This window comes from Patagioenas fasciata, chromosome 3 (genome assembly GCF_037038585.1).
Source record: "Patagioenas fasciata isolate bPatFas1 chromosome 3, bPatFas1.hap1, whole genome shotgun sequence".
Classification (NCBI taxonomy): domain Eukaryota; kingdom Metazoa; phylum Chordata; class Aves; order Columbiformes; family Columbidae; genus Patagioenas; species Patagioenas fasciata.
The window spans coordinates 22,739,105-22,751,391 of NC_092522.1; the positions used below are offsets into that span (position 1 = coordinate 22,739,105).

Here is a 12,287-nt window from a genome sequence, read left to right on the forward strand (position 1 = left end):
CAGAAGGCCTTGATTTCGAAGAGCACCCAAGCACATCTTTATGTCAGCAGAAGTTATCACATGGTGAAACCTTTCTTTTATTAGCCAGGGCAACACTTCTGCTGAGAGATCCTCCTGTAAGTGTCATTTTCCAGACTCCGGCTCTTCCCTGGGCCAGCCTCCACCTGTGGAGCTGTTATGAGCTGGCATTTACAACGCAGTAGGAAGCCTCTGGTACCTTCCCTTTGCACAGTCTTATCTCCTCTACACCCTCATATATTTAGCAGGACAGAGCTGTTACTTCATTCAGTGCTGACAGATGGGAAGAGGGTTAATGGAAACAGGTTAGTCACTAGGACTTTATTTATCCTGGAGTTTGAGCAGTAGCCACAAGGAATTTGGGTTTGGATTTGGAACTCCCTGTGATCCAAAGGAAACTTTCTAAGGAAAGGAAGTGTGTAAGAAAATGAGAAATTAACATGAATACTTAGAGTCCTCCTGACAGGGAGGTGTTTCTGACTGTTCACAGAATGAATGGCAAACTCCCTGCATACAAAGCACTCACTCCTTTCCAAGAAAGCCTTAGCGGGCCCAAATTTTGATGATTTTCCTGCCCCTCAGCTGCCAGCAAGACCTCCGGATTCTCCCTGCCAAACTCCACTTTGGGACCAGAAGTACTTGTACCTAATGCCAAGGGCAGGACAATGAGCAGAGGGGGTTCTCCTCTGCCTCAATTCAGTTCACTCACTGGGATAAACTGGCACAGCATATAAACAAGCTGTTTATATGTTCCACTGCCATGATCATAGCATCTGCCTGCCATTAGCATTTAATTGAGCGTTACTACAGAAACAACGCAGGCGGGTTTCCGCAGCAGGACAACGTCACCATGAGCACCCACTGCAGCAGGCAGGGTGCAGGCAGGGCAGAGGCAGCAGAAGACAACACTTACTTTCCATACGGCCTCCCTTGGGCTGCAGGACGAGCCGCGTAGTAGTACCGCTTGAATTCATCCATCCACACCTCTGCGGTGCGCTTGGTGTTTCTGAAGGAGGCAACAAAAGACAGGTGAAACCAAGGATGCCTCCAAGGTGACATTTTCTAAAATGCATTGACTAATCCATCCTGCTCACCTCCCACCCTCAACTTGGTCTTTGGCTTCACCCAAACCACCTATGAGCCAGCACACCCCTCACTACCAGAGAAGGTACTCCTCCCCATCACTCCAGGGACCAAACACATCAGACCAAGGCTTGGGTGAAGAATTCACAGTTTCAAACTCAGCTGGATGCTTTGCATCCACTAGACTCAGAACCAAAGCTTCTCTTAAGCATCATCTTCCAGGGAGGCATGCCTGGGGTTTTATTTAGTGTCTGGGATGAAGCTCTGAAAAGTGGTGCAAAATTCACCGAAGACTGAAAGCAAGTATTTCCTCTGCATCAATCCTGTATGGACTCTGCTGCTTTGCACCCCTGGGTTTTACTGAGGGAAATCTCAGGATTCAAAGCTTAAGAGAAACCATCCTGGCCACAGTGCTGTAGCATAAATGTCAGTCTTCCGCATCAGCCAGGTGTCTGCAGAAGGTTTATAAACCTCAGGAAATCTTCTGTTGACTTCATATGGCTCTAACTCTCATTACAAATGTTTTTGTTGCTCCATGCCTAACTGTCTGTCCCTGTCTGGGTAAGAGGAGTCCTCCAAACTCCTGCTCTACAACGAGCCATTGCCATCATTGCTACCACACCACCAGGCTCCAGGTGCCACGGGGCATGCTCTGATCCAGCCAAGTCCCATGAAGCCAGAAAAGGAGGTAGGGTGTACATGAAGCCAGCACAACACTGGAGTTTGAGCTGTCTCTCGCACTGAAATGGAGGCTGTGTGGGAAAAAAATCAATATCTGGCAGAAAGGTAGAGATATTTTTTGATAACATCTCTGTTTAAACAAAGGTACCACATAGCATCAGGTTACCAGAAGCTGCTTCTCCTTTCATTTATATACCGTAACATTAGGCTTAAGGCTGATAGATACCATAAAGTTAATAAAATCCCAGCTCCTAATGCCTACGGATATGCTTCTCCAGACCACTTTTTGGTCTCTTACTGATATTCATGGTGCTTATTCCTCTCTCTCTAAGGGCACCGCAGCAGTCTAAGTGCTCTGGCTCAAGAGATGCCTAAGTCACAGTGTCTGCATCTGTACCTAGCTTTCCCCAAGGTGCAGAGTTTTACTGTCTGGCTTCCTGATCTCATTTAGGTTTATAAGAAAAATAAGGATAAATTCCAAGGTTTGTGCCCGTGTCTGGGGTGCAGCCAGAAGAACCGTTCCCGCTCAAGCTCCCCTTGCTACTTCTGCAGGTGCTGGAACGCAGACACTGCCTTTTTACTGAGATTTGCAGCAAGCCCAACAGTGGAGATTTTGCCACATGCCAGCCTCTTCTGTAGACATCTTATTTCACTACTAAAAGCAAGAGGTCTCCTTGTGACTTTCAAATTTGATGTCCTCCTCCTTGATGTCCCACGTCCTTCACTGCTGTCTTTTTGAAGCAAAGTGATGAAGTCCCCTTGGATCACTCAGCTGACAAGTTCCCTTCCTGCCCCACAGGCTGCATGTCTGGAAATCACATATTTGGTATAACTGAGGGGTGTAATTTGCACCCCCTCAGTTCACTGTCACATGCAAAGCACGGGGAAGCTGCAGGGAGCCCAGGTCAGTGGTAACCCCGCTGCAGGTGGCTGGGTCTTTATAAATACTGTCGGCTTTTTATAACACTGGGGAATCCACGCTAAAAGGGATACCTGGTGTGTAAACACACACAAATGCAGTTTAGCTGAGAAACAACCCTGCATTAAGTATAAGTGCCTCTGGTGTTTGTCATTTGCTTAATGGACAACCTTCAGCCTCATGATCTAAAAGAGGAGGAAATCCTCCCTGCCTTCACTAGCTGCTCCTGTCACCTTTCCCATGCTGATTCCCACTTCTGGACTGCCCTTTCCAGGTTCTTAGCCCATTTCAGCCAGGCATTTCAGTACGTGATTCAGTCTCCACTCCTGCATGTGACGACAGGTCCCCTTCAGCTGGGACACCCTGGCAGTTCCTCTGGTGTCCCCACCAGCGAGGTGCAGCCCATCGCTGCCCCTGCTCAAGAGGCAGCACCAGCCCAGAGGTGCAGCCACCCGCTCCGGGATGCTGCTCAGCTCCCCTCTCGCACAGGCATCAGGAACCAAATTTTCTGGTTCAGCTGAGCCACACTCAGCCCTCAGCTAAGGTCGCTGGGTACTGACAGACATTGCTGGCATAGCCTGATTTCAGGTCATTATAAATTTGTTCTGATGACCCTAGCGTCTAAACCATTTGCTGTTATGGTAGCTAGAGCTCATGAAGATGCTGGGGCCATCCTTCCACTTCTGTGCTGATGAAAGGTACCATCTAAGTGCCCCATTTCTGTCATATTCTCGACATGGTAGAAATCCTAAGGGAGAGCTGTACTGGCTCGATTTTCTTTGGCTCAGGAGATTCCTGCCCAGGGATATTTCGAAGTTTTCCAAACAAACCTTCCTCCCCATCTTCTCAGCTCCCCCCTTCCCTGCAAGGTAGCACCTAATTCCATCTCCCAAAAAGCAGGCAAGCACAAAACACCTACTTAATGTATGTATTGGCATTTCCCTCTGGAAAGACATATGGATGTTTCTTCCGGAAGACATGTCCAACACGGCTGCAGGGGATGATTTCCAGGCTCCCTCCACACATCCACACACGGAAAGAGATTTCTACAAGAGAAGCAGCTTCAGCATTTTGTCTTTCTATCCTAGAGCAGGCTGGATCCTGGTGTTACCTCTCACTGTATCCTCAGCCACATTAAACTGGGGTAAATCAATTACCAGCCAGGCTTCCTTAGGCACAACTCCTTTAAAAGCACATTTCAAAGCTTCTTGCAATCTGTTTGAAGTCAGGGCACTTGAAACCTGCCTATAGCACAGCAGGTGCTATCACAATGGCAAGAGCAGGACGGTAAGTAGGTCCCTTTTCATGCAGCCCCGCTTACATTGCAGAATCATCTTGCCAGTTTTGTGCTCCTGTAATTACATCTGCGCTGCCTGTTTCAGAATCACTTCCCTCCAAAGGGCTGTCAGGTTCACCAGGAGAGGCCATGAATTCTGTTTATTAATGACTATAACCATCATTATCTTTGTAAATCCACCATTGATTCTGCAAAGTGAACAGAGAGCTGTGCATCCATCACCTGTCCCAAAATGGATAGGAGCCTACCCTGCACAGCACGTACTCCGGGACTTGAGTGCCAGCATTGTGGTCCAACAAGGCACACACCTTCACACAAGCAAAGGTCACTGGTTGGAGGGATTTTCCCAAGAAAATCAGGATAAGTAGTCAGGATGGTAAATACCTCCCAGTTGCCCCAGGCTGCTCTCTGGCTGGTCTACAGGGCCCTTCTGGAGGAAAATGAGCTTGTGGCTCAATTGACACCAAAAGTGACAGGGCTCTTGGCAGGGAGCTGGATGAAATCCTAGCTGGCAAGGTAGGACAGGAGAGCAGAACGGCTGATCTAATGGGCCCATCTGGTCCTAACGCCTGTGAAGCTATGAATATGCAGCTATATTGTCAGAAAGTCATGCTTAGACAGAACCAGCAGGGAAAAGAAATGAAATTAAAAGGAAAAGGCTTCTGCAGTTCTCTGCATCCTATTTGATCATCTGTCGACAGTATAGAGCTACCTGTAGCATGTATTTACTCCAAAACTAAGAACTCCTTTTTCACTCCATACTACTTTTAACTACAGAAGTCAGACAGGAGTCCACCCATCAGCTTTGCCAGCTCGTGCACCTGGCAGTCCCCTCACATATGCCAGCACAAGGATGACTTGTCCCCAGGTTGGATGTTGGCAAGACAAGTGCCTGTGGCGGGAAGGCCACTTGGGCAGATTGGACAAGAATCCTTGTGCTCCGCTGCTAGCCCACAAAGCTGCCACCCCTCCAAAAACAACTCACAGCTTCAAGGAGAAAAGGAGGATTGGAGCCTGGACCTTCAGAGTCATCTACTCTTGGCACACATGGCTCAACCATGAGGTGCACATCACTGAACAGGTGGGAGCACCTTCACATCACTCCCGCCCCTGCTCCCAGCACACCTGCCTGCTCTGAGCTGATGGAAACGGGAGGCTGGCACAGCCACAAAGCACTCATGCCTTGATGCCCAGGTCCAAAATTCAAGGCTTGAGCCCATCCCCAACAGCTGCCCCTGGCAGCAGAGGCCAGCAAAGGCTGGCATGGGAAAGCACAGCAGGGAAAAGTTGTTGTTTTTTTTTTTTCCAGAATTCCCCTCCCCTTCCTTTCACTGCTGTGTTTACAGGCAAGAGCTGCAACAGCAGCTGGAGCTTCACCACTTTCGCCGGCGCTGAGTATTAACAGGCCAATAAAACGTGCCCTTGTGCCTTGTCCTGGTGCTATATTGGGAGCAACCTTAATTCACAGCTGTGGGGAAATGAGATTACAGCAGGATGCGGCTGCTCCAAGCTGCTGTGCTCAGTTCCCCTCGCACGTGGCTGTTGCTCTCATTTGCCTGAGTGTCCCAGTGCTGGCCACACCACCAGCATTGCTGTGTGTGTCAGAAAGGCGCCCGATCAACGGGGACAATCAGCCGAGCAGCTGCAAACCACAACGTGGCTGCTGCATCATGTCTTCCCCTCCTCTGGTCCCTCTGGTCAGTCTGGGAGAAGAGCAGCTCCCTGAAGTACTACAACAGAAAGACTGTTCAGTCCTCACCTGCTCTTAATTTAAAGCCTAATGAAGAGGTGAGCTGAGGTGATCTCTCAAACTGGAATAAGAACACAGTGCTGGGGAGGCAGGAGATGATAGGAGGCAGAGTCTGAGCTCTGTGCTTCAGATTCCTTGCACTCTGCAGACCCTGCTCCAGTCCCAGCAGAAAATTAAAGCACAGGTTTTGGCAGACAGGGATAACCCATGGAGCCATCTGTGGCACCTAACAAACAAGGTCTCCAGGCAGGCAGCCAAGAGCTAAATGCCTTGAGAAGAGGTAAACTGAGGCACCAGTGAAGGCACAGCATGGGGCCAGCTCAGAGGAGCAAGAAGTAGCCATGTATTTCACCTGACCTGTGAGGAATGTCTGCAGGGCGGGTGGCCCCTCCGAGTGACCCCCAGGAGAGACGCAAGCAGTACGTGTTGGGGTGCAATGGACTTAGCCTTAGCTTGGCAAAATAACTTAAACCCTTCTTGCTGGCCTGCAAGTCCTTCTGCCGTTACTCATCAATTCACCTACAGCGGATTAAGTAAATTTAAGAAGTAAAACACCCACAATGTCCTTCTTCTAATCCAAACACACTAGTTTTTGTTTTGCCTGAAGCCTCCAGCCCCCTCTGGCTGCCCAGTCAACATTAAAGGCAGCAGTGACTGCTCCCCAGGACCAGAGTCCTGCATGCTCTCAGGACTCAGCTACCAGAAAAAACACAGTTCACTGCAAGTGCCCAAAATGAGGAGCCGGTCAGTCAGCTCCTGCCCTCTGTCACCTGCCCAGAAGTGATCGGGGCCAGCAGAGTCACAGCTGCCCTTGCCTGTGTGCAAAGGAGTGGTGGGACATGCTGCCCTCGACTGCTGTGTCTGCAGGAGACGCAGCTTTGAGCCAGGCACGTTTCTCCTCTCAGGACAATGGGAAAGATGGGACATGCCCTGCTGCTACGCAGACCTGCACTTTTTTGTTGCAGTGTTAACCTGCCCAGTTCCCTTTGCCATGCCAGTGCCCCAAGGCAGCGTTACATCCCACAGCACAGCCAGCACACGTTTGGTTGGGACAAGACTCCCAGGGCACAGCACCAGTAAGGGAAGCCTTACACTCCAAAGGGCATCTTGGGATGCATCAGAAGAAGCATGGCCAGCAAGTTGAGGGAGGTGATTCTGCCCCTCTGCTCTGCTCTGCTCTGGCGAGACCTCACCTGGAGTCCTGTGTCCAGCTCTGGAGCCCCCAGCACAGGAAAGACATGGACCTGTTGGAGAGGGGCCAGAGGAGCCACAGAAATGATCAGAGGACTGGAACAGCTCTGCTGTGAGGACAGGCTGAGAGCATCGGGGCTGTTCAGCATGGAGAAGAGAAGGCTCTGGGGAGACCTTATTGCGGCCTTTCAGTGCTTAAAAGGGGCTTGTAAGAAAGATGGGGACAGACTTTTTAGCAGGGTCTGTTGTGAAAGTACAAAGGGTGATTGTTTTAAACTAAAGGAGGGGTGATTCAGGCTAGACATGAGGAAGAATTTTTTTACAATGAGGGTGGTGAAACACTGGCCCAGGTTACCCAGAGAGGTGGTAGATGCCCCATCCCTGGAGACATTCAAGGCCAGGCTGGACGGGGCTCTGAGCAACCTGATCTGGTTGAAGATGTCCCTGCTCATTGCAGGGGGTTGGACTGGATGAGCTTTGAAGGTCCCTTCCAACCCAAACCATTCTAGGATTCCATGGGCCATAAATCACACCTAAGGAGCATGATGCCTGCTGTTGTAGGGCATTGGACAAGCTGCCAGGATGGAGCCTCCCTGGAGGGCCAGCTGCACTGTCACTGTTCATCTCTCAGGAGCAGCTCAGGCAGGCTGCTGTCAGGGAAGAGTGACGAGCAGAGACAGACAGCAACAGTCCCTCTCCTCCTGTCTAGTTCTCTTCTTGAATGCTTTCTCTGGGCCATTGATCCAGCAGGGAAGATGGGAGGGCTGCTGCTCCCTCCAAGTTTTTCTCAGAATCACTTCACTCAGACGAGCAGATGCTTTGAGTCAGACCAGTGGCAAGACACCCACCCACAGAGAGAAAGCACGAAGACGAGAGATCCTACTGCATAACAAGATATAAATAAATAAAATATGCTAGAGGAAAGAGGCATGTGAAGGAAACAACAGTGCCAAGCAGGGGACGGGCTGCTGCAAGGCGGTAGCATCTGCTCCCTTGGATGACTGACAGCATCCCTGTATGCATTAAGACACAAGATCCTTCCTTCCTTGCTAGCCATACTCCCCAGAGGTGTGAGCTGTTAAAACCAGGTTCTCATCTGTCTCCCTGACATCAAGCACCTCTTCCTGCTTTCACAGATAGTCTGCTGCTCTGATCTGCAACATTGCTTTGGCTTCAAAGAGAAAACAGCCCAGCCTGATCCAGCTGACATGGTGACACGGGACAAAGAGGCTGTTACCTCTTTCATGTGCCCTCTGAAGTCTGCAGGCACATTTCTTAATTTCTCTTGCCCCATAATGGACAGATGTGACTGAATGTAGGTCAGCTCTTAACCTTTTTTTTTTTTTTTTTTTTGTGCAGGAAAAATAATAGAATTATAGAATACTTTGGGTTGGAAGGGACCTTCAAAGGTCATCCAATCTAACACCCCTGCAATGACCAGGGAAGTCTTTAACCAGATCAGGTTGCTCAGAGCCCCATCCAGCCTGGCCTGCAATGTCCCCAGGGATGGGGCAGCTACCACCTCTCTGGGCAACCTGGGCCAGTGTTTCACCACCCTCAGTGTAAAAAATTTCTTCCTCATTTCTAGCTTCAAATGATAGCGCCAAGGGGAGCCTGGCAGTGCTGAGCCACCTGGAGATAGAGGAACAGATAAGCAGCCATGTTACTTTGTGACCTGCTTGCAGCATGCTGATAGAGCTACTGTTTCAGGCACTCTGCAGATTCCAGGAGGCACTGACTCCTGATTACATAGCTCCGAAATGCTGTCATCAGGCAATAGAATAAGATATGCCTTTGCTTTATTAATGAGTAAATAAGATCAGGAAGGAATTGCAGGGTGTCTGTGGTGTTCTTTCATCCACTGGTAACACCAAAGCTGAAAACTCTGTGGTTTAGGGCATCTACCTATAGCAATCAAAGCAACATGGAAGGCTGGGAGTCCCAAGTACACATAATTGCTCACTTCCCATAATTCATGGGTACTGGATTCCTTCCATTCCTTATTATGGTCCTTGAGACCGCAACCTATGAATGTGAGGGAAACCATGAAGAGTATTCAAAGCGAAGTCCAAAATGAGCTTGTATGCATCTGGCATGACTCAGGAAAAGAAGCCAACACAGCAAGGCGCAGGAGGAAGAAGAGAGACTCACCGAAGTTCTCCCCGCCCCAGATGTCCATGGCACTGTCATACTTCCCCAGGTGGTTGAACCAGGCTTTGTCTATCACGAACAGCCCACCAGCAATGATGGGAGTCCTGCAGAATGGGTAAGGGAAGGAAGGACACACTCTCAAACCCTGTTGCAGCACCTGGATGCACAGAAGCAGCCCTTCCCTTCCTCTTCCATCGTCAGGACATTACCTACGTATCTCTTTCTTACCAAACAAAGACAACACACATCAAAAAGCATCTCAGTCTTTCTTTCAGCTGCCTTGGTATTTTGCTGTCAGTCATAAAATGCCTGGCACTTAATGACTGGGTAATGTACCCGTCAGCACAACTCCTACAAGCCCAAAGTTCACAGCCCTGATTGTAGGCTTCAACATCAAAAATGCACTTAGCGCTCGGGGGGTTATTCACTCAGACGGGCTTTTTGCCTGGAGCCAGCCTATTAAGAGCACCATTCCACTGGGGAGGGGAAAGCAGAGCCAATTCAGAATGGCTTTTTAAAAGCCATCACAAGCTGCGTGATCTTTATTTCAAAACAGGGTTATTTTTTATTCTTTGGATTAGCTAAGAAAACCACACAGAGAAGGTCCATGGAGGAGGGGCAGGCAGACCAGAAGACAGCTTGAGGAGACTCGCCATTTGCTGGCACAATTCCCATCTCCATTCAGTCGCAGACAGTGTGGATGCCTCAGTGTGGGCTGGGGAGGAGCTGGGGTGACTGCTGCCCTGGGCGGGTCTGCACAGTGCCCTACATGGCAGGATGACCAGGAATGTGCCCCTCAGGAAGCCACTGAGAGCTCCTCTTAACACCAGCATCCCAGGGAGAAGCAGCAAGCTTTCCCAGGCCCTGAGCTTCGCCCAACACTTGGTCTCCTCCATGCTGCACACCCCAGTGCTTCACGGCTGGGGATGCAGACACCAGCACTCGGCTTGCTGCCAGGAGAGATTTTCAGCAGGAGGGACTCCCTCCATCCTGCTGCATGAGGACAGATGGCATCTCTCTTGTTCAGTTTTGCTCCCTCTCCTGCACATCCTCAATTTCTGAGGTGTCTTCAGCAAGGTCCAGAAGAGCAGCACAGATCTGGAAAGGCTGGACTAGACACCACATTTTTATCAAGTGGGCTGAGGACACCGACTTATTTTTAAGTGACAGCTGAGCTGAGAGAAGCGGGAGTCTAGAGCACTGGGCTTTTTCCCATATTCAGCCTCTTTAGCACTACCAAAACACAAACGACCATAAATACACCTTTTCTACCTTTGTAGCAACCTCAGGCTTCAGTGTTGGGAAGTGAAGTTATACTGCCAAACCTGAGCTAGACAGGATCTTACTACAGGTATAAAAAGTTCAGAGCTGTCCTGGAAGGACAGCATGCACTGCTGAAGTGCATGGTGGTACACATGAAGTCAGATGAGATGCCTGTCCTGCCCCATGTTTCTCAGGTGCCTCCTTTCCCCTCTTGACTTACTTAATGGGTTCAGTGGGATCAAGTCGTTTGGCTTTCTGCTCTGGGGAAAGCTGCTCCCATTTGAAATGCAGACTCCAGTCAAAACCTAAAACCAAAGTAGAGGACCATGAGGAAATTAGAAATGGGTATGGATTAGGAGGTAATGCAGGCCACAGAAGCTGTGTCTAATGGAGTATATTCCCCACTTTCAGATGATTCAAGCCATGGAGTTGCAGCTCTTGAGAGAAGAGTCCAGCAACAAATGTATTTTACTACTGCACACAAACGAAAACCCAACTCATTGCGTTACAATTACAAAGTCAAGCACTCCGAAGGCAGGAAAAGTCAGAATTCAATCTACTGATGAAACCTTACTTCATCCCCTTGTGCACACAGATACACGCTCTGATGGATACTGTGTGCTACAAATAGCGCAGACATACTAATAAGCACTACAGCTGCATCCTCCATTTGCTGCCTAGACATCCCCCATCTCTTTTTACTGGCGGCCCAACTTTCAGAGCTGCCAAGGGTGGCTTTGACATGACCCTTCTTTCTTGCTTGACCGCCTTACCCACTGCAGCAAACACCATTCCTCACGCCACACTTACCTGTCTCTAAAATAGCCTGTAAATAACCAGCAGGGAGCACTGAACAGTGCTAATGTGCTTTTTGCAAGACAGTGGGAGCCAGCAGTGTGGTGCAGAGCCACCAGCTCCCCAGGCCAATGCATGTTCACACCACAGGACAGACACCCATGGGACGTGCCCACAGCTTGGACTTACCTCCTCTGAGGTCCGAGGAAGCCGCCACATAGGCAAAAGTGTCCAAGTTGATGATGTCAATAACAGGGCTGACCACTCGGGTAGGATCCTGGAAAGTAGAAGCGTAACAACCCATGATTTCAGATCACACCACTCAAATTGGTCAAGGGATGCTCTAAACTCCCAGAGACATCAAGTGGCTGGAAATCTTGGTGTCGTTCAGGTTTGTCAAGGACAAGTGCCCATCACTGCCTCTTCCTCAGCCATCACATCACTTCAACCACGGAATCAATGGCAGCAGCACCAAGTGGCAGAGGAATTGCTGTGAGCCTGGGAAGACAGGCACCCTCTCTGCTGGGAAAGAGGCTGGTGTGCTGCTGGGCTGCTGAGCCAGCATCCCTCTCCAGCTTTGCCTTCACCCGCAGTCTCTCCCTCCACAGGCTTTGTGTGCACTCAGCGTCCAACTTGGCTAGATGCAAAGTTCCCTCTGCCTTTTGCAAATGGACCGCTGTATTCACCTTTCACCTCCCTTAAATACTTTTTACCGGATTTCAGAAGTCAGGTTATGACAGAGGAAAAACACAGGCAATCAAGCAGCTTAAATACAGCTGTTTTTTAAATGTACAAACTACAGGGATACAGCCAGAGTTTTGCCAAAGGTGTGAAAGGGTTAAAAAAAAAAAAAAAAGACCTAAATTATTTTAAATAGTTGGTGGTGGTTTAATTAACATCTTCTTATGGGCAAAGAGATTATACAAACAGTTATGAACAAAAATATCTACAGGAGGAAGAGACTCTGACAGCTTTGACTGGTCTCTTATCTCCTTTTTTCTTTTCAAAAATCCCAAACTCCAATTATAGCTCAAACTTCAAGCTTTTACTCTTGCCAGATCAAATTGTTTTTCACAGCCATGCAAAGGAAAGCATCTGAGCACACACCGGCTTGCTCTCTCGCTCAGAAAAGATTTTGG

The 12,287-nt window shown here is 49.2% G+C and overlaps 1 protein-coding gene across 2 annotated transcripts in view; it reads right to left on the reverse strand.

Annotated features, from left to right (window-relative positions):
- Positions 1–12,287, reverse strand: part of GALNT14 (polypeptide N-acetylgalactosaminyltransferase 14) — a 113,472-nt gene that overhangs the window by 20,302 nt on the left and 80,883 nt on the right. For both annotated transcript variants that reach the window (XM_065835786.2, XM_071805941.1), the window contains 5 exons: positions 11,338–11,425; positions 10,574–10,658; positions 9,091–9,194; positions 3,621–3,747; positions 932–1,024 (listed from right to left, as the gene is read on the reverse strand). In XM_065835786.2, the coding sequence (XP_065691858.1) occupies positions 932–1,024; positions 3,621–3,747; positions 9,091–9,194; positions 10,574–10,658; positions 11,338–11,425 (497 nt within the window). The remainder of the gene's footprint in view (positions 1–931; positions 1,025–3,620; positions 3,748–9,090; positions 9,195–10,573; positions 10,659–11,337; positions 11,426–12,287) is intronic.